The 22521-nt window shown below is 40.9% G+C and overlaps 1 protein-coding gene across 4 annotated transcripts in view; it reads right to left on the reverse strand.

Annotated features, from left to right (window-relative positions):
• Positions 1 to 22521, reverse strand: part of myt1la (myelin transcription factor 1-like, a) — an 86510-nt gene that overhangs the window by 58724 nt on the left and 5265 nt on the right. For all 4 annotated transcript variants that reach the window (XM_040017113.1, XM_040017110.1, XM_040017111.1 and 1 more), the window contains exons 2-4: positions 7955 to 8052; positions 6827 to 6881; positions 6038 to 6071 (exon numbers count right to left, since the gene is read on the reverse strand). In XM_040017113.1, the coding sequence (XP_039873047.1) occupies positions 6038 to 6071; positions 6827 to 6881 (89 nt within the window). In that variant the 5' untranslated portion in view covers positions 7955 to 8052. The remainder of the gene's footprint in view (positions 1 to 6037; positions 6072 to 6826; positions 6882 to 7954; positions 8053 to 22521) is intronic.

Below are 22521 nucleotides of genomic sequence, written 5' to 3' on the forward strand. Positions count from 1 at the left end.
TGGTGAGATTTCCAACACTCCACCTTTAAAACTATTCAGCTTTGTGTTGCCACCAGTTACTTTGTCCAAGTCAAGATGATCCTCTGGGGGAAAAAAAAGCTGCATAATCCTGTTTATACCATCATCTCTGAACTCCACAGGAGGTGGCTTTTTAGAATAGCAGGATTTATTTTTAAAATTATTTGAGATTGTACAGCAATATCCCATTTTTCACGTGTTGAGGCCTCTAGTTCTAAAAAGTAAATGCTGAAGGAGAGAGAGTAACTTTGAAAAAAGCAGCCCAACTGGGAAGAAATGTGAATTACCACAAAGTCACAATTTATACAGATTTAAAGTGAATAACGTGGACATTAGCACAGAGAAAAGGTAAAAATGGAAAACTACTCACAACCGTGTGAAGCTGGTGTAAACTCAGCATTAGTAACATCCCACATTTGTCCACATTTAGCTTGTTGTGATCTGGACTGTCTTATCTGTGATTTTTTTTTTCACCATTGGACTCCATTGTAGTTCCTCTAAATTCAAGGCCACTGCTTTTCATTGGATTATTCTTACAGTCGGCAATCAGACAGACAACAGCGCTTCAACTCAGCCTCCTCATTCATTTCTAATCCACAGGGGCACCAATACAAAAGGCTTCAGCCAAAAATGCAAGGATAACAGTTTTTTTTTTCCTTCAGCACAATATGATGACCTTTTCCAGCAAAACTGTGCAGTGCTGGCCAATCAAATACAAGCAATTGTACATAAAAGCATAATTCACTTACTAGGCCCCGAAAAACTAACTGAAATACTGACAACAAACAAATGTTTAAATTTTATTATCACCTTACATCCTGCTCATCAAAGAGGTTAAATTTTTTATATAGCACCAAATCACAATAACAGTTGCCTCAAGGCGTTTTATACTGTAAGATAAGGACCGTACAATAATACAGAGAAAACCCCAACAACCAGAGGACAGTAACAGGAAGAAACTGGCAGAGCCAGGCTCAGGGAGGAGAAGCCACCTGCCGCAACCAGTTGTGGTTGAGGCCAGAGATAATAATAACTGATAATTAAATGCAGATTGGTGTATAAACATATAGTGACTGAAAAAGAAACAGTGCATCATGGGAATCCCCCACAGCCTAGGCCTATTGCAGCATACTTGAACTAAGGGAGAATTCGGGGTCACCTGATCTAGCCCTAACTGCTTTATCAAAAAGTAAAGTTTTAAGCCCAATCTTAAAAGTAGAGATCTCCCAAGAGAGGTTACAACAAAAGATTTGGAAACTGAAATTTCACTAGCAGATCAAAAATCAGTTTATGCTCATTGCTTGCACGGATTAATATCATAAAGACATATTTATGAACTAATAACAGTTGTACTGAGATGCTTCACAGAAAGATTCTGGAAAGATTTCAGCATGGCATATGAGAAAATTATCTCAAAGGAAATTCCACTAGAACCAAAGCTGTTTCTACAGAGCTGTTTCTACCGAGTTTCTACCTCAGTTGTTTAAGAACCCAAAAGATAAAAGATAATCTTTTTGGAAAAGTAACTCATAGATCTAATCATGTGGAGTGGGCTTTTTGTTTTCTCAGTGTGGATTTTTTTTTGGGGGGGGGGGGTTATGTCCTGAATAGATTGTTATTTGGTTTCGATATTTTTTCCATTGTAACAGCAGAAAATAAGGAAAACCATAATAGGTCTGTTTTGAAATTTCATGCTTAGGGACCCACAGCACCTAATGGTCTGTTGTGATACAGAAAAACTTCACAGACTCAGACCTGTCTGCCGAAAAACGAGCTTATTTAGAAGGTCCCACCAGAAGGATCCATCCATCCTCTTAACAACTAACGCAGTTCACACCAACAAAATTTGGAATCACCAGTTAACTTAACACACGCGTCTTTGGAGTGTGGTAGAAAACCAGAGTAGCTGGTGAGAATCCACAGGCAAACTCCATGCAGCCAGCGTGGTGGATTCAGACCCTGTTACTATGATGCAACAGTGCTAACCACTGGACCACTCCTCCCACTGAAAGAAAAGAAAGTGCCCTATCTAAATTAACAGTATCACTTTCAGTTTCATCTTCTTGTAACCACTGCCAGTATGGCTGCTGTCTTTGTTTTATTGCTTCATGGATATCCCGTTCAGACCACAGGCACGCGTGCACCTGCGATTTCAGTATGGACCTCGTGTGCAGTGTGCAGGAAATTTTGTGAGACTTGGCTCCGTGCAACATTGTCCTCTTTGCCAAAATGAAATTCAAATTTAAGGGATCCAGCGGACATGACAGAAACGCGAGTGTTTGGGTCAGAGAGCAGCCTTTGACAGAGCGATGTAAAGTTGTTAGTCATGCTGGAAGCAAAGCAGCGCAGCAAGAGGAGATGATGTTTTTGTCCCAGGGATTTAGCTTGTTTGTCTTCTCATTACATGAAAAAACCCACACACAAGCATGCACTGTTTGCAGATTACTTTGCACGTGCATCTCTACTTGTTCCCTTTATGATTATCAGTCTTCCCTTGCAGCATCATAAAACCCTGTGAAGCACTGGCTGTTGGACAAAACCTTAAAAATCACATCTGTGATCCAATTTTGATTTCCTGGATTATGTTTTGCATCTTTCTTTTTTTTTTTTATCAGCATTTGTTCTGGTTCATTAAGACAGATGTGGAACATTTTCATCTGTCAGCCGCAGCTTTAACAGTTCTTATCTCTTTATGTATTTATTAATTAATTTTTTTTTTTTATTTCTGCATCACAGCTGTAGATTTCTCCCGAGCTCTGAGTCACGCTTTCAAACCTCTTTGCAGTGAAGACACGCAGACCGTGCAGCCAAATCACGCTGCCTGCCTTCAGGGACTCCACACCCAGCACGACCTCTGACCCCGCACTGCAGAGCTCCACCCACCCTTCCACCCACCCAACATCACCTGATCTATATGCTTTGCAACCTCGGGCTAAAATGAGAGCTGCTCGAAAATAGAGGTGAGGCTCACGAGCGCAGGGAGGCAGAGGAGGTGGAGAACAGAGGGGAGGAGGTTAAAGAGGAGGAAGAAGAGTAGGACTGCAGGTAGGTAAATGAGAGGAATTGGAACAAGGAGTGGAAGTAAAAGAGAGGGAAAATGAGAAGTAGGAAGACAAAAAGAGAGTGACGGAGAGGTGAAGAAGAAGGAAAAAACAGCCAAATGGAGGAGGAATGGAAGGAGAAAGAGGAGAGGAGGAGAAGGAGATGGTTTGTTCAAGGTGAGGCAGCTCATCAACCGGTGTGGGAGCTGAGACTGATAGCACTGCATTATTGATCCCACCACAGCTTTGTGTGTGTGTGTGTGTGTGTGTGTGTGTGTGTGTGTGTGTGTGTGTGTGTGTGTGTGTGTGGTTAGAGCCAAACACACACGGTAAAACTTTTTTTTTTTTACAATGCATCAGTGCGACCTTAACCTTAACGAGCCTGAGTTTGAAATTACAAAATGTTGTTTCTTTTTTGCGGTGAGATATTTCCACTTGTTTCCACAGCAGCTGAATATGCCTTTGACTTCAGCATTATTCTCCCGATCACTGTGTAATAATCAGTCTTACTGATGTCAGCACAGTGACATACAGTACTATTGAAATCAGTTTCAAGTCGCTCTCATCTGAAGAGCATTTTTAGATTCATTGTGAGATTGAAAGGCTTGCTGTGTGCTAACCCTCCCTGAGTTAAAGTTTAGACACAGTCATGTGACGCGATACAATGGCTTTCTTTAAATCTGCACCCTCTGATCTTCTGTTTCTCTGATTATTGTTTGCAATTATTCAAATCCACTGATTGAAGTTGATTGAAAACGACTGATTACCAACAGCAGGGCTGCTTTAATAAAGAAAGAAGTATCCCATTCCCACTCCTATCATCTTTCAGTATGTCTCAGATAGGCGGACACACAAACAGAAAAATGTTCACTCAATCTGGTTTTTTTCCACCAAACATCCAGTCATGCATTATAATATCAAATAAAGGGGACCCATTATACTAGCTCCATACTTTTCTTGGAGTATGCATGATTAATATTTCAAAACTATTCTTCTTTATCTTGTAGTTGTACTTTGCGTATCCTGTCCGTTCAGTCAGCTCATCTCCTCAATCCAATTCATTCTTCTTCTCTTTGGCCAGCTCTTCTCAAGGGAGCTGCTTGTCCACAGAGCTCCCGGCACACAGTATTTGAGCTGATGTTAAAGGCAGAGGAGGTTCAGAGCTCTGCAGTTGTTCAGTCAGCAGAGCATTCTGTGCAGGTTGGCACTCCCCAATCCTGCCACTTTGCAGCTGAGTTGCCACAGCACTTCCACTTGCTAATAACATCAAAATCAGTTGATCATGAAACATCGAGGTGGCGTCCTGTTAAAGCACCACGCTCGACTACAACGACACATTCTTTCACCAGTTGTTTAAGCCACACTGTGGCTGGGTTCTTGATTTTATACCTGTGTGGCAATGCGGCTGAAAACACCGGAATAAGAGGTGTGACATTGCCTATTTAAACTTCAGTTAAGCTTCATCATTCTAAGATTAGAATGGGAGCGTGATCTGAGTTAATGCAGAAAAAGCTAACAAAGCTAATAAATTTGCATAAGAAACTGATCTGACACATCAGGTCAGGGTCATGTGACTTGATGCACCCTTTGTCCTCTTCCCCAATGGAAATCCAAATCACATCGTGGAAGCACATGTTCTTGGCTCAGAAATGAACTGCAAAAGGAGACAACCTTGAAGGGGATAACAGCTAGATTACAATCAGGTATGATTTTTGCTTTCTTCCTTTTGTTTTCTGCAGCCAGAAACACATCAGGCACACCGGGATTTAGACGAGAGTTTGTCCCCACAGTGTGCTCATCAAATGTTGACATTTCCTGGGTACAAGCTGAAATTGCAGCCCAATGGTTACACCAGAAGAGAGTTCAAGGGGGCCACCAAAACACCATCCGCAGGGAACTGTAAATGTCCACCATTAGCTGTACTCATTAGTCATCCCAGAAATTACTGCAGCTAAAGTTAAAATTCATCGCTGTGGTGCAGCATTAGCTGCAGCTCTGATTCCCACTGAGCTGACAGATGTGATGTATTTATTTAGCAATTTAAATTAAGTCATGGTAGAATTTTCATTTCACTCCCCCCCCCCCAAATCTGCCGCATCACACCGCAATGACAAATTTATTTGTACATGTTTATCCCCGAAGATTAGTCAGATTAGTCAACGACTGTGATGAAAAAATAAAACTGACGAACACATTTAAGTGATTGGTCATGATGTTCTTATAATATTTTGCAGTATTTACTCTGTGAATCATTTCCACGATTTACTGCTGACTTTGCCCTGTCCGTGTCTGGCCCTCACCAGCACCCATCAGATTTAAATTCCGGGTGAATCACGCCGAGTTTTCTGCTCCTTCGCTCCGGGCTCACGCGGCACAGGCAGGACATGTTGTTTACAGTAAAGCGCTGACCTGGATCAAACTGGGTTCGACCATAATCTGCTGCACACACCAATATTTGTCAGTTTTACTAAATGAGATTAAGTGAAGCAGAAACCTGCCCTTCTCGCACACACATTTACACACACACAGGTAGCAGTGGTATTCAGCAGTCACTGTCAGGAGCTGCTGCTGATTCTCTCTAGTCAGTCATCAAAATTTAATGAATTACTGGCTGCATTTAATTTAAATTAGCTGTTCGTGTAATACACAGCGTTGGACAAATTAACACGCGACCGACGGTATTTATTTATCGCCTTCGAGCTCAGCTCAGGCTCAAAAATCTGATGTACTGCATCAGGCCGATTCCTGTATTTCACAGGCTGGACCCCAGCAGCAGACGTGGTGGGCCTGAGAATAAGAACTGCGAGATGATGGATAGAAATGACATATAACTGATTATACAGGAAAAGTCTCTCAGTAATATTTTCTTTGATGAATGCTAGCTGCTGCCTCAATACAAAGCCAAAATGCAATAAAAAAAGAAGAAAAAAAAGAGCAGTACAGTGATGGATGCACGAGATCAGCAGAGGTTTACCTACCTGAATAACTCCTGTGTTACTGCTTCCACGGCGGCTGCAGACAGGGACACAACAACAAAGATTAATGTTAATGCTTTCGACAGTCACGAGCTAACAATAATAAACACATCCACTGTAATTGTGCTTCAGATGATCCCACTGTAGTTAGCATGAAGTGGAGGCAGAAATACAACCTGTAAAATATGTTAAAATTTCCCCATTTACTAACTGGACATCACTAGAAAGGTATCTTCTAATTTTACTGTTGTAGACAAACTTACTTTCCTTTTTATAATACAACAGGTCACCGAGGATTATAAGAGAAATAATAGCTCACGCTAAAAATGATATATAAACCTAATCCTGCGTGCAGGTTAACAGGTTGGGTCCTGCTTTCAGGCATCATTGTGCTTTTCTACCTTAACTGAGCCCTTAGAGATCTTTCTAAGGTACAAGCCACATTGACCCGCTTACACACACACATGCATTCATACATCTCTTTATTATATTCCTTTATCATGCACACAATCACACTGCAATGGATGCATCACAGGCAATTTGGAGTTCAATATCTTGCACAGGGACACTTTGACATGGAGACTTTTCACAAGGAAAAGATGTTGAAAGATTTGTTACATTCAAATTTGTGTGAATAAAAGTTTTGGGACAGGAGCAGCTAACATATTAGATGTCTAAATTGGCTTTTTCCTAATACACGGTGATTCATTCAGCGGTCTTGAGCCACTCTGGCAAAAAAAAACAAAAAAAAAACATTTGTAAAACCTGACAGGCAGATGGACAGACACATACCTCTGACTCCTTTGGATCGCGTTCGATGGCGTTTTTCAACTGCATTCACCTCCATCTGCAGAGGGAAAACGAGTTAGCTTCCTGAAACTGCAGTGGCAGAAGTAGTTGTGTTCATATTTCCGTGAGGCACTGTGCCACCTCTGCTTTAAGCTGTCCTTGGAGACATGAGGACTTTAATTCCCATTTGCAGCATTCACATCAGCATCAAAGTCATTAATTACAAGCGGGAAAGCCAAGTTTCCAAAAGCTCCGACAGATACTGTTTAGACTAAATAGTGCAAACAGAAAGCTAATGTGGATATGTTAAAGTAACTTTTAATTTATATAGACAGTTCTGCAGTAAAACAGCTGAATGCGTGATTTATAGTTCTGCATTAAACCCACCATAAAGGCTACGGCGTCACTCTATACCCCAGCCTAAACTGTAGCCTGGCCTGCACCCCAAGAATCCTAATAGGTCTGTCTGTGCAAACACATTAAGGTATATTAACTACCACAAAGACCAAACCTCCTGAAAGAAAATGTAATAGTGCAGCGGAGTGAGCATCTGCTGAACATTTAGACTCAATCAGCCCTGATTTCTTCTCTCCTTCCTGTGTTTCAGCTGTTGTTCAGCTTAGTTTTTCTTGTGATTGCAGAAGAACCCAAACACACCAGTGCACAAGTTTGCAAATAATGATATCACCAACTACAGCAAGGATTTAATGCATTACTCTATCTTAATATTTCGGTTTAGGTTCTTTGTTCTCATGTGGCTGATATAAAACCACTTAAACCACCACTTGGAAACCACTCTGAACAACTCTTTATATGGACTACTGAAGCCATTACAACCATACACACCCTGTAGACACACTAATCAGTCAGTCTTTAACCTGCTAGCTCTGGAGCTCCCTGTTTCCTGCTGAATACTAGGTGAGAGAAAGCCCATCCGATCTGACTCTCTTGAAATTATCCGGATTTTGTGCACAAAAAGAGTTTAATTGCAGAGATTATCATCAGATTGCTGCTGGAATTAGAATTTTTGAGGTTTTAGTCCCAGGATCAGAACAAATCAACTATAAAAAAGCAATCACCGCCATACTTTGAGCCAAAAAGAATAGAAACACCAGTCAGTTGTGACGATACCTGGCTGTAGCTCAGTGTGGCACCTCTGTATCTGCTGTTGGTCCTGTAGCTTTAGACTTCAAATTCAAATCTCAGACACCATCTTCCAGAGTCATGATCTGCAAAAAAAACAAAAACCACAACACTTTCTCAGTTCTGCTGCCAGACTTTTGTTGTCTGCAGCTGTTTGCACTGAAGTAGTTTCCTTTAGCGAGACACTGTGTGTGGAAAGGTGGCGAACTTCATTGTCTCTGTGAAATGTATAATTATGAAGCCTAATGACATTTCACGACTCGAAAGACTGGTGCCAAATACCGTCTAAACATTTCACTGATATTTTCAAATGTGAGATTTAATTCATCCAGTCAATTAGGTGTTTCTCAAGAGAGGTCCTTGAAAGTCACTGCTAAACACATTTCAGAAACCCGTAGCATGACCTGCAAATTATGGATAATAAGGCCATCTACACAGAAATCTTACCCCTGGAAGGATAACGCGCTTCAAAGACATACCTGTCTGAATTATCAGCATAAAAGAAGAGCATCTCCCTGCACGTTTGATGAAAAAAGGTGCAAGTCTATGTAAAGGCATAAAAAACTATGACTCCTAAGGAGCATCTGAGCACAAGCAGCATTTTAGTCAGCAAGTAACAAAAACCCAAAACTCCCCCACGCCTCGACATCGGCCACCTTTAAAAGAGGGTCAGAGCCTCCCTGTTTTTAACGCAGAAGAAAAGCACTTTGAAACTGCGCACGAAAGGTCTTCTCCTAATGACTTTGCACACGTCGGCGTCGGTGTCTGCAGGCAGACATTTGTGTTCCTGAAACAGTCGTGGTATTTATGTGTTTTCGAGGCTTGAATTCCTTCCCATCAACACATTTCTCATCAGGCCGCATCGACATCTGTTGAGTTTTGCACATGTAGACGAAGCTGAGATTTTGCAGGGCTCAAAACTCGACGTTTCGGAGGCAAGAGGCAAGAATAATTAGATCGATCACACCAGAGATCACGTTTCAAGTCCTACACTGAACCACAGATTTATTTTTTTATTTTTACACTTTCACAGTAAATATATTCTGTTAGGGTTTGAAAGTAAAACCAAATTTGGTCACTGTTTTGATTTGTTATTCCTTCTCATGTTTCTGATGTTTATATACTTTGTCTCCCTCGGTTTTGAACATGTGGTACTTTTGCTTGCCTCCCTTGTTTCCACTTCCTGTTTCACACCGAAAAAAATATTCTTGAAGCAAAAACATTTTTAGTAAAATGTAACTGAAATATATATAAATACATATATATATATATATATATATGATTATAGTTTTATTGAAATAATGGGAATAATGGGATAATGGGATTCCCATGATGCATTTAGTATTTCTTCTTCAGTCACCATGTGTTAATAGACCTCTCTGCACTGAATCATACTTGTTAATAATCTTTAACATCTCTTTACCAGGTTTCTTCCTGTTAAAAGGGAGTTGTTCCTCCTCACTGTCGCCAAAGTGCTTGCTCATAGGGGGTCATATGATTGTTGGGTTTTTCTCTGTATGTATTATTGTAGGGTCTACCTTAGATTATAAAGCACCTTGAGGTGACTGTTGTTGTGATTTGGCGCTGAATAAATAAAATTGAATTGAAATGATTCATTATTAAGAAAAATATGCTTGTTATTACCAATCGAGTAGATTTCATCTGGCCAGAATCCATTAAATTGAACCCTTAAGCCTTTATGTAACAAAACTACTACCTCTCCTCATTAGTTTCATCTTCATGTGCATCATAGCAGGTCAAGGATTGCACTGGAATATTGTTAAATATAGTTAAATATCAGAATAGATTCATTTTAGGTCAGGTTCTTTGCCATAAACCTTTTAATGATCTTATTTTGTTGTGAGGAACACCACAGAGAAGACCCATGGATGTAGTGAAGGAGGACATACAGAGGTTGGTGTGACAGGGTGAGATGAAGGCTGATGGTCTCCTCTGGAGATCCTCAAAGGGAGCAGCCGAAGGAAGAAATCTCTTATATGATGTACTGCATTTTTAAATAGGTAGTAGAAAGCTGAGTGCATGCCATCAACACTAACTTGTCCACTGTGGGAATTGTTGAGGGCCACTTAGATGCCAGAGAAAGTATAGTGTGACTATAGCACACAGTATGATAAATGAAACTGGGAGTGATTTAGGGCAATGTTTAAGATTCTCATAATGTGCTTCTTCTGTGAAATATGATGCAATGTTAAAAAACTATTAATGCAGCGCTGAGATCAGTAAAATCCCAACCGAACCAACGCACTGCATCTTTTTGACATTTTAAGCAACGCAAAAACCACATCTTGCGATGAAATGAGCCCCCCAAAAATCTCCACAGCATCTTGCTGCGAGCATTTCAATGCAAAGAGCAACATAAGACGGAGCGAAACAAGAGTGAAACAACAGTTTGATCATGAAGACGTGAACACAGCAGCTCCGAGTGCGTCTCTCCTCGGCTGCAGTGCAGCTCAGGGGGGTTTGCAGCCTTAATATAAATGTAAATTCTGGACAGCCTCGCCTGAACTCTCAACCAGCTCCCATTATGTTTCCACAGCATACCGAGGCTGGGTGCATCTAAGGCCGCCACTTCACTGAGGGCGCTCCAACGCGCCCTACATCAAACACAGTCTTCCCTCCCTCTGCTGTGAAGAGCTGAGCCGAAAAAAAATTCCTCCACCTCCCTGGAAACTATACGACTGAGTGGGCTGCACGCTTAATGTGCGCGCAGTAATGTGAGTTTGAGCGCGTGCAGAGGGTGCGCTAACCTCACTACTGCGCCTTTATGAATGTGCATTTCTATAGGCTGCATCCTCTTTGTGGTTCTCTTTGTCTTTCTGAGGACCGCGCTCATGTTTTGGACATGGGGACTTTCAGGACTGCGAGGACATTTCTGGAAAGCGAGGAGATTTGTGGAGAGGTATATTCGTAGACGGAATGAAGGGGGAAATAACAAGAAGTTTTGGAAAGTGAGGAAAACTGGGACAAAATAACAGTAATGTAATAAGAGGAAGGGGAAGTCAGAGACTTTTTTTGGAAAAGGAAAACATTATTGAAAAGGGAGGACATCTGGAATTGTTAAACAGCAAGTCGTTATAACGAGAAGAGTGAAAGAAATACTGTAAAGAGAGGAATTAAAGACATTTTGGCACTGACATGAATGAAAGACATTAAGTGGAAAGTGTGAGCTTTTTTAGAAACTAAGGACATGCTAAACTATGATGAGACTTTAAAATATGTGAGGAAAGTTGTAATATTTTTGTATTTTTAATCAAGAACATGTTTTGATAAATAAGAAAAGAATGAGACAAAATGTCAAATTTTGGGAAACTGATTTTTAAGATTTTATTATTTTTGTTTTCTTTTTCTTTTTCTGTTTCTTAAGGGGAAGGGCATTATTATAAGTCAAGGATAATGAAAATGTTGTTGGAAAGAGGACTTATTGAAATAAGAGAAGCCTTCTGTTGAGTGAGGACAAGGACTTTATAACAGGGAGAAGAAAAATACTTCTGAAAACAAGGAATTGAGGAGATTTTGTGGAAACCGATTTTTAATTCTGAAAAAATCATTTTAAAAACATTTCAGAAAAGGGAGGAAAGAAGAACATTTTAAGTTAACTTATTATAACTTATTCTTATTTCTGAAAAAGTGAGAGCATCTCTACAAATTAGGGAGATTTTGAGTAGAGTCAGAGCAGACTGTGTTTGGAAAGAAAACAGATTTTGGTGAACAGCATTTTTAAAAATTAATTTGAATTGTGACTTTTTTAAATTATATTTTATCACATTTTTGGAGAGAAGAAATAATATTAAAGGACTTACTGGGAAAATGGGGAAATTCTGATATCAATATTATCCAATAATCTTATGCTATATGAAAAAGGATATTTTCATATAGCATCATTTTTGGTGAAGACGGTAGAATTATGGAGAAAGAAAGGCTGTTTTAGACGTTTGCGAGTGAGGAAAAACATTTTCAAAAAGAAGGGCATATTTGAAATCATTAGAAATTTATTTTTTGAGAGCTATGACATAAATAGGAACATTTGAAATGACACCAAGTTGGAAAATTACATTAGAAAATGAGGAACTTCCCGCATTTTCTTAGAAACTTCTGAAAGTCACACGGCATTTGAAAGGACTCATCTGGAAGGAAAAGTGTGTTGTTTTCATAGGATGCACTGTAGGTTTGCAAATGTATATTATTTTAAAATAGCAGCCTTTTTGGAACATCAAGTTTCATTATTTCACTATTTTGTGGTTTTAATAATGTTATTAGCTATAAAATGCATAATGTTTATGAAACCCCTGCAAGAAGAGCATACAAACATATGTGTTTGGTTGTCTAATAATAAGCAATATTAAGCTATGGAGTAGTAATTACCGTGTAATAATACAGTGCGCCTCTTAGATGTCCATTAATTTTGCTATGAAAGACCAACCTGAATTAGTAAAGTGAAAAATGGAAAGAAATAGAAGCTCTCAGCCAGCGAGTATATGTGTCACTGTGTCCTATATGGCTGGATTGGCGCTGTGTGAAGAGGAGCTTCCTGCTGCTTAGTATTCAGTCCAGCACTCTGCCTGTCTGGTACAATATGATGCAGAGCTCCCCTATACTGAGGAACACACTTCAATATAAAGCGTGTACCCTCACACACACACACAGTCTTCCAAATGCACACAAATTCATTCGAGTTTCACGCACTTTTGGGTTACAGCAGAAATGTACATTACGTACCGGTGTTCTCATTTTTGTTGCACTATTTTTTTTGCCTGAAAACAATCTAAAGGTGCCACATTAAAAAGAAATGGTGGCTGCAGATTGCCCTGTGGGTCAAAGCCATCGCAGCACTTAGTAACTATATCTGTGACGGGCTTGTTTTTTTAGCAAAACTGTGCCAAAGTTCAGTACAATGTAAGAACATCATGAAGGAGGCGGAGCAAGCACCATCAAATCATTTGCTTTCTATATCAAGACACCATGGGGTGCAATGTCATAGACATTAGAAAGGAGAGGCATGGCACTTAGAGATGGCCTGCCCCCCCAACGAGCCAATCAAAAACCGATCCTTGAAACACATGAACCAGTCACGTTGTGGCATTCATGCATGCACACAAAAGAGATTCATGAGGGTTGTATGCATGCTAACCGTGTACTGCAGGAAACATGTGGCTTACTGTATCCATAACATGAACTGCATTTGTTCAGCACCCTGGTGGGAGGAGCCAGAGACCCCTGATCATGTGCAGAGCCTGGATTGAGCTGTTAATGAGACTGAGAGAATGAGACCTGAATCAGCTGATGTTTTTGTACAATAACTGTACTATGTGTAATGAAGCCATAGAGACCCTGCAAGTACACAAGAGTGGGCTGAAAACTGACGAGTTTTACATGCCTGGCGTATGACTGAAAATCAATCAGTACCACAAAAAAGTGCTTTAAAATTGAAGTTGGGACCACCTTTGAAGCCAAATGTTTGAAGTCCAGGGTTCTACTCCAAGGTGAGGGATTTTTGATACAAGTAATGGAAAAGTCCTGCTGTAATGACACTTACTTCAACCTAGAGTGTATAAAGTAATTCCCAGCAATTAAAGAAAACGACAGAACAACCCGAAGACAAGGAATTCAATGTCAAAGGAGGGGCTTAACTTTTCGATCTATGTTTCAGTCCTTGCTACGGTCATGAGCTCTGAGTAGTGACTGAAAGAAAGATCAGAAAGTACAAGCAGCTGAAATTATTTTCCTCCACGGGGTGGCTGGACTCACACAGCGAGGAGCTACAGAAAGGAGCCAATTTACGTGTTTCAGGATGCCTCCTAGGTGGCTTCCATTGGAGAATTTCCAGACCCAACCAACTGGTAGGAGACTCCAGAACCGACCCCGAACACGCTGGAGAGATGATTTATCTCATCTGGCCTGGAAATGCCGCCCACATCACCCAGGAGGAGCTGGAAGATATTGCCAGGAAGATGGACGTGTGGACTAATTTGCTTAGTCTGCTGCCACTTTGACCCGACTGCAGATAAGCAGCTGAAAATGGATGAATGGACAGACGGACAGGAAATCACTCAACAACCCGAGGACCCACTTTCATACCTAAAAATGATTGTAAGTCATTTGTCATCGCTCCCTAAAATTGCTCCAGTTTCAGGCTGGAGCAGAGAATCTGCTGCACACATCCAAACACTCACAGGCAAATGTTTGTGAGTCCAAACAAGCTTACACACACTCACACACACACGCACAGATCAGGCAGCCAGGTGAGGTGTGTGTTTGTGCCAGAGCCAGACAGCAGCTCTGTGTTTTATTACAGCAGAGAACTTTAACAAACCCAACAAACAGAAACACCTGGTGTGTGATGTGATGCTGCAGTGCACAAACCAAACAGCACAAATGAACAGAGAGAGAGAGGTGCAGTGCTGCCTCGTGTTTGTCTTCATATCATTGCAGAATTTTTTTATTATTCTGGATGTAAACTGCTTTTATTGGTGACCTATAAAATATTATTTATGTGAGCCGTGCGAGTCTAGAGCCGATGGCAGCTGCTTGATCACTTAAGGTCTTGCCAAAATATCAGTGGAGCTGTTTGATGGATTGGCATGAAATTTCTGCAGAACGTCTTAATTAACTGTTCTATTTTTTTCATATTTTAAAGCCTGATTGAGCAGCCATACAGTTGTAGTCCACAGCAAGACAGTCCTCAGCAATTAAAAGCATATTAACCATGCATAGGCATAAAAAATAATGGCCAGTGTCCCTCAGAGTCAGTCCCAGAAGTTGTCTAACAACAATAATAATAAAGTACCATAAAGCCAGTGTTCACATTAGTTTCTTAACTCATTGTAACAATCGTTTTATTTCTGTGTCTAAACCTGTGATAATCAGGAAATCCACCAAAACGAGTTCACTTGTGAGACCAGCCCTATTTTTAATTTCTTCAAACATCAGCGAGTGAAATCAAAAGAAAAAAAGTGACTGAAAAATAAAACCACGAGACGTGAACCAAGGTGTCGAAGGTGAAGAACTTGCAACCGACTCCACCGCCACACTTCAAGCCTCCTAATGAGGATTTTGTAGCTTGTTAAAAGAGGCCGTCGTGTCCCTGCATTGAGTTTCCAGTTCATCAAGGCACAGATGCCAAAACTTCTGCTTATCTAAAGGGCGTCCAGGCATTGGAATGGGCTGTATTTGCAGTCCGCATTATTCCTGTGGCATCAGATAGTGCTATTTGTCCAAGCTGGTCTCTGTGGCTCATGGATGCATAAGCTATCCTTTACCATCTGTACCCTGATGCAACGGTTATCAGCAGGCAATGCGTTAGGACGCTAACGTCAAAGAACATCTTGTGCATAAGCAGATTACATTATGTATAGCTATTTCACTCCATGCTATTTCTATTATTTTAAGATTTATTTTGAGGAATTTTGTCTTGATTTTGACACAGACAGTGGAGAGGAATAAAGGAAAGATAGCAAGAAGCCAAGTGGAGATCCACTGCTCTCGTTTGCATCGTAACCACCTGCTCATTCACCTGAACCATTGTATTTTCTGAAAGTTCATATTAACACAGTAAAGGTGTGTCTACAAAAGATGACCACATTTACTCAACCTCTGCACTCACAGCCTGCTGGAGATAAATATTTTCGTGCTATTAGGACTGACAGCTGATACAAAGGACAGAGCGGACCCTCACTCTGTTACACTGGTGCACAAACAGTACTGCAGTACAGTTTGTGGTGTAAACAGACACTATTAAAAAAAAAAGCTGCAGCATTTAAGCCTGGTGTGAAGGCCTCGACTCCTCGTTCATCACCTCCCTCATTCCATTCTGGTTTCCATGGAGACTGGACTGATCGGGTGATTAGCCGCGTCAATTAACCTCTGACCAATCACAGAGAGAGGCTGAGAAGCAGCAGCTCATTGTGAACTGCAGGTTCAGTCACAGCAGAATCCAAAAGCTCGAACGGCGAAATACAACAAACAAAAGATCTTCTCGAGTCGATCAAGAAGCGTTCGGTGCCGCGTGACAGGCAAATATCACAGCGTAAAATCACTCTGCTGCAAGGTGAGGTTGAGCTGTTGAGATATTTAAGTAAAAGTATGAGAGGCTAATCAGGAGAATTGTGTTTAAAAGAAGTAAAAATACTGTGAGAGTCATTTTCCGCTGCTGCTGTTCACAGTGGAGTCATTTTAATGACTTTTTACAGGACTGAAGCTCATTATTATTTTCATAATTTCCCAGCTACTTTTTTTCAGTAAAATCACTTTTATAATTCGCAAAATATGAACAAAAGCCTGTTACGCTTGCTCTTGGTAACTGCAGCTCGGAAATAAATGCAGTTTTCTGCCTCGGCGTAATTTTTTCCATAAATGTACGGATACATGAGCCCACTTCACACATGAGCTTGCCAAAGACCTGACTCTCCTGCAGGGTGTGCTGGCCATAATTAACCCTGCTGCACTCCATGTGCCCTCCTGTAAATGTGGGAATCTGAAGTGCCATGTTTCATATCCTCAGACCTGGACACAAACACCCTGCCGGCCTCCTCCTTCTTCCAGTTAGATGACCAGGTCTGAGGTGTCACGTCAGCACTTCAGAGGAGATAAAACTCCTCCTCAGCCCTTGGAACAGCTTCTGTCAAACATTATTCACTTCATAACTGTGAAGATTCACACACGGACACAGTTTTAAAAGCTGAATTTGACCTCAAATGATCCCATACAGCAGTGGTTGTCAATCACTGACATGCAGGTATGTGTCTGTTTCTGTTAGACAACTGAAAAACTGATAAAAGAGATACAGCAGAAGGTCGTAAAATGCCAAAAGGCTAAAGGCCAACATTAATTCATGGGTGTCAGTGAGTCATCAGATCACTATATTATAATCCTGCTTTCATCTCACAAAGAAACTCGCAGCACTCTTATGTAAGTCAGCATCTTAACATGCTATGAATTCTTAACAGGATGACTGTGAGCAACAAGTCGTGCTTCTCGATATCTGGATTTTTTTTTTTCCAGTAACATGAGCTCGATTTCTTTCAGGTTCGTGTTGAGGAGGAGGCTTGAAGGATGCAGAAAAAAACTCCACAGGGTAATGTACTGAACGTGAAGGATTTGGCTCAATGGACATTCAGGATCTTCATTTTCAAATAACTTTATCTTGAGGTTTAGTCTTCTAAAGCTTACTTAGGGATATGGAAGAATTAAGGAAGGCTCTTACTTCCTGCTAAGGCTCAGCACAAAGTTTTGATCCCTGACAATAAACTTCCAACTCTACTGAAACAAAACTACTTCCAAACCCAGTCCAGCAGTGTCAGTCTGAATCATTACTCTATGCTGTGTTTTCCAGTAACAAAGTACACACTTTGAGTGTGCTTTTTTTTGTCTCTTAATAACAAGATAAGTGTGTGTGTAAAGAACATGTACAGTAACTTGTGCTTCTTACAATGAACACTCCAGAACATTAAACAGGAAGCAAAGCTAAACGTTCATTTTGATGCCCAAAAAAGTTGATTCTGTTCATCTGGAATGTTTTCAGCAGGGAGAAACAAGTCGTCACTTATCCAAGGGACTTCTTCACCTACGTCCAGATGAACAGAATGAACTTTTTGGGATTTCCTTACCTGGATGATTGAGCATGCATCAAGTCAATTTTGATGTCAAATTTGGATGTTAGAGCAAGAACTGCTCTCCAAAAGATGCAAGACGGGAGCTCTGTCTGCAGTAAGGTGGATTTGAAAGTCTGGCTCTATTCTGAAACTTCCAGTACTTACGTGTTCAGACAAGAAAACACGAAAAAGTGAGGAAGGCATGAGCAAGACCAAAAAATAAGACAGAGCAGTCATCAGTGACCATCATTATGACACTGATTAAGTCAAATGTAGCATGAAACGGAGGAGTTGAGGTGGGCTGCAAAGAGGCTTGCAGCGACAGAAGCAAATCTATGAAGGCTGAACCAGCTTAAATAATGTCCCCTATATGGATAAAATAATGACACTACATTACACTCTGCAATGTAGTGTAATTACTTTATCCAAAAAGTATCAAAGACTGGCACTGACCACAAGAGCCTGGAGAGCAATGATGCAAACTTGCTTGCATCTTAATTGCCTGAGTACGGTGACTGACTGACCAAACTTCTAAAAATAAAATAGTTTATTGTAATTGTTTATATGTGAAAATGAATTTGTGACATCTACTGTTATTGTAGTTGAATAAAACTACACTATAGGTCGCAATGCACTGATGAGCTAAGTATCAAATTTAGTTTCATGCTGTTCTGTGTTTTTATTGCAGCACCTTTAAAGCACTGCAGCAATTTCAACTGAGAGAAATCATCGAGGAGCCTAACAGCAAAGTGGCAGCAGTTTGGAGGCGTTTCAGCTGTGCTACACCAACAGCTTCTCTTTGTATGTCTGCAATTTTTTGTGCTTAAACACAAACTGTGATTAAGTAAGTCAACAGGACTAAAGAGCTCCAATGACTGCAACCATTTTAGTCTTTGTTTGGTAGGATAGCGGAGACAAGACAGGGAAAGCTGGAAGAAAGACATTCAGTAAATGGTATCGAGGCAGACTTGGACCCAGGCATTCACATTAGCCTTACCGCATATGGTATGGGTCGCCTATTAAACCCGTTGGTTAAATAGGCGACCCATACTGGTGCCACGTTCTTGGAAAACGGTTGTTGTACTTGTGGTAAAATAACATTGCCCTAAACGTCAGTGAAAGATTCCCAGTCTCTTCCACAGAGTGAGGAATTTGGCTTATTGATCAAACACAAGTATTGGATCGGGTATTTCCATAAAGTTAATTACAATGTAACTCAGTGTCAAATTATAGTGTTTCTTTGTTTGTTTGTTTTACTTAGGAGGAGCTGGACAAAGTTGGGGCAGTGGATCCTTAAAAAAGGTTTCTGTTAACTGGCATAAAACTCAGGTGTAATAATATAGTATTCTTATAAATTAAAAAAGATAAAGAAGAAACAACTGTTTGGGCTGATGCCTTTCAACGAAACAAGCATGAGGAGGCTTTGTTGCTTCTGTTTATTGAGGCTGTGATGTCTACATGACTGGTATTTGACAACTGGCTTGTCTGACAAACGCTATGCAAATTATATAAAGACTAAAACTATTACAAACCGAAGTGAAACTAAACGTTTGTTGGAACAGAAAGCACTCAAATGAAACAACCATCCACAAAAACTAAACAGAGGACAAAAGGTTTAAAGTAAATAAAAATTAAAAATGAATAAAAGTAAGGAAATCTTATCCAACCTTCAGCAGGTTTACTGGAGCAAAAACAACACTTTGCTTCTAAAAGCAAGAAACCGACGTGTTAGATACCAGCTCACAGCTCACGTGGCCAAATCTCAATCGAATTGTCATTTTTCATCATGTAGACACAGATTTGGCCGCTAACGACTCCTCCACCTCCCATCATTCACCTCTGTGGCAAAGAGCAGCGGGGCGGGGCTGAGTGACTGACAGGATGATGAGTGGATGCGGTCAATGTGTGAAGCTTTAATGATCTGTAACAAGCAGACAAAGCAGGTCGTGAGTGGCTACAGAGATCCACAATCATTACTCCTGCTTGAATTTGTGTGTGTGTGTGTGTGTGTGTGTGTGTGTGTGTGTGTGTGTGTGTGTGTGTGTGTGTGTGTGTGTGTGTGTGTGTGTGTGCGTGTGTGCGTGTGTGTGTGAAGGAACAGAAAACATCCAACCAAATCTGAGGTGACTCTCTGAATCATTTTTACATTTTTTATGAAAGGAAGCCTAACAATTAAGATATTTGAGTTTTTCACCCAGACAGACTCCAGCTGTGAGATAAGATTACAGATGTTTCAGGGGTCAGAGGTCATAAAAGATGGAAAAAATATTACTAAGTTTTCCAGTAATCAACGCTCTGAGTCGGACTCCACAGAAACCAGCTGTCGGTCTGCTAACATGAATGATTTTACACACACACACACACACACTCTTCATAGAGAACAGAATCTACCCACACTGAATCACTGAAAATGTGTGTGTCCTTATCCAGAGAGTGTGTGTGCGTCTGTGATTTTTACACTATGAGTCATTCGAGGCTCCACAATAGACTGTGATGAAGCCTTCTGCATCGTGTCTGTGTGTGAGTGTGTGTGTGTGACCTCCATTGATCAGAGTGAGGTAATCAGATTGATGGCAGTCTTGGCAGCAGCTTAGATTTAATAAACCGCAGGCAGACAGGCAGACAGACGGACAGACATGCAGGCGGGCAGTTCAGATGAGGTCGTGTCGGTCTGACTTGACAGTGTGACATCACAGAGAAAGACTGTGAGATGTTCAGATGTTACGTAAACCTGCAAATGTCGGTGTCATGCCAATGTCTCGTATGGTGCTCGTCTTCCTGAGCTGGAATTTTCTGAAAACCGCAAACGATGTCAGTTATAATTCCAGCACAGACCCAGTGTGTTCTAATCACAGAGCATCACGTAATGTTTCCTCTGCCTTTGTTAGACACAAGGCGTCTTCTGGTGTTGGTGCACCAACTGGGAATATTGGCCATGGAGAGATACAACCGTTTTTGGATAGCTCGAAGTGTTAGGTTCACCAGCCAGGAGGCTTTAGTTTGTATTTATTCATGTTCAGTTTTTACCACTAGCTGATTCTTATATTCCCACTTTCTCTTGCTGGTTGTGTTTAGGGCAGTGTTTCTCAAAGTTGATATGCCAACTTAGAAATCCACCACATGAATGAAGGCTGCAAAGGTAAAATGGCGATGGCAGTGTTGTTATTTGAGCCACTGATAGAACAATAAAAGCAATTTGGTTGCTCCTTGTAACATATCTTTGGGGTTGATGGTGTTTTAGGCTGGCTAAAGTCATTTTTGTACTCGTTTACAGTTCATACACCATTACTGAAATGGCACTGCATGTGTATGTGTTAAGAATGCGTAGTCTTTCATGATGGCTATAAGACAAGAAGTGAAATTTGAAGAAAATAGCTCATTTTGTTATGTTTTGTGCTGCTATGTCCTACATTATGAAGGAAAAGCCATTTTGGCCCACTTAAAATGACATCGAGCGCTGCCCCTGGACCACCTCATGTGTTTCCTCATTTGTTGAGCTGTCTGCAGACATGACGACCGACATTCTGATATGTGATGTTCTTTATAACCAGGGAACAGTTTGCTATAACATTTGCCCTGTTGAGATTTAATTTCAGCTTCTCCTCCAGTCTTCATCAGCTCTGTGGGTGCAGAGTTTTTTGAACCCCAGAGATCCAAATGGTGCTGCCATCTATCACATTTTCACAAGGCAACGTGACTTCATGTCTGTCTCCGACAGCTGAATGCTGCACAGTCGCTACTAGAAAGTTACTGTCGGCTGCTCCTTACCAAAAGGAGTTGCCACAGTTGGTAGCTCTGAGGATGCTTTCACTGACCCCACCCCAATAGGAATTTAAGTCTCTGGGTGGAATTGTACCAGCGCCAAAGCCGAAAGATCATGGTTTGGGTTATAACACACCCTGTAATCCTTCACACTGAAAAACTGCAGGTTGACTGCACCATTTTACTACTACCATAACCAACAGCATACCAGCTGCTATACAACAGCATTATTTTACACCCCCAGAATGAGAACGGTCTGACTGCTGACCCACAGCGTTCACTGCGAGAATTCTGCAGTTTTAGTTTTAAATCAAATTTCAGCTCATTTAAGTTCTTTTTTGTTTTGTTTTTTAGTTCTGGTATTAGTTATAGTTTTTTTTATATAATGGGTGGATTTAAGAACTGCTCAATGATATAGCGATACAACAATGCCTGCTAATTATTACTAAGTGACAGACTAATTAAATACCAGGATTTCACTTGCAACAGCTACAACTACAATTACCTGCACAGCAGTTCACTTACTTAAATTAGTGGAAGTGAGGCCCATACACCAATAAGCTACAGCAACCTTTTTTGCGCCGCGGACCGGTTTATGCCCGACAATATTTTCACGGACCGGCCCTTAAGGTGTTGCGGATAAATACAACAAAATAAAACTAGTACCGGTACCGAAAAAAGAAGATTTATTCATAACACACGTGAAAAGACCCAGGAAGACCGAGTAAACGATAAAAACGATAACAAAATAACGCTGAAAACCGATAAAAACCCTGAAAACCATACATTTCACACCTGAGCCTCAACTCTCGCGGCCCGGTACCAAACGACTCACAGACCGGTACCGGTCCGAGGCCCGGGGGTTGGGGACCGCTGAGCTACAGCATCCACGCCCCTAAATTAAGCCTAAACACACATGAATGAATTCAGGTGTTTCAGCTGTTAAGAATGGGGAACTAGGAGGAGCTCCAAGCTGTTTTTGTCTATTTCTGCTTTAAAGTTGGACATTTAGATGTCAGGAAGACTGACAAACTGTTGGAGGAAGCCTCAAGTGGCCATTAGAGGAATTGCAGTTTTTGGTACTTCAACACAGGAAGTTTCCCCTTGGTTGTCATAACTACCAAAAATTAGTTTGTGACAGTATTAGGCTTTGTTTCTTAAATGACTGGGCTCTTTCGTGACTGG

Source organism: Simochromis diagramma, unplaced genomic scaffold (assembly GCF_900408965.1).
Source record: "Simochromis diagramma unplaced genomic scaffold, fSimDia1.1 OVJJ01000802.1, whole genome shotgun sequence".
Taxonomy (NCBI): domain Eukaryota; kingdom Metazoa; phylum Chordata; class Actinopteri; order Cichliformes; family Cichlidae; genus Simochromis; species Simochromis diagramma.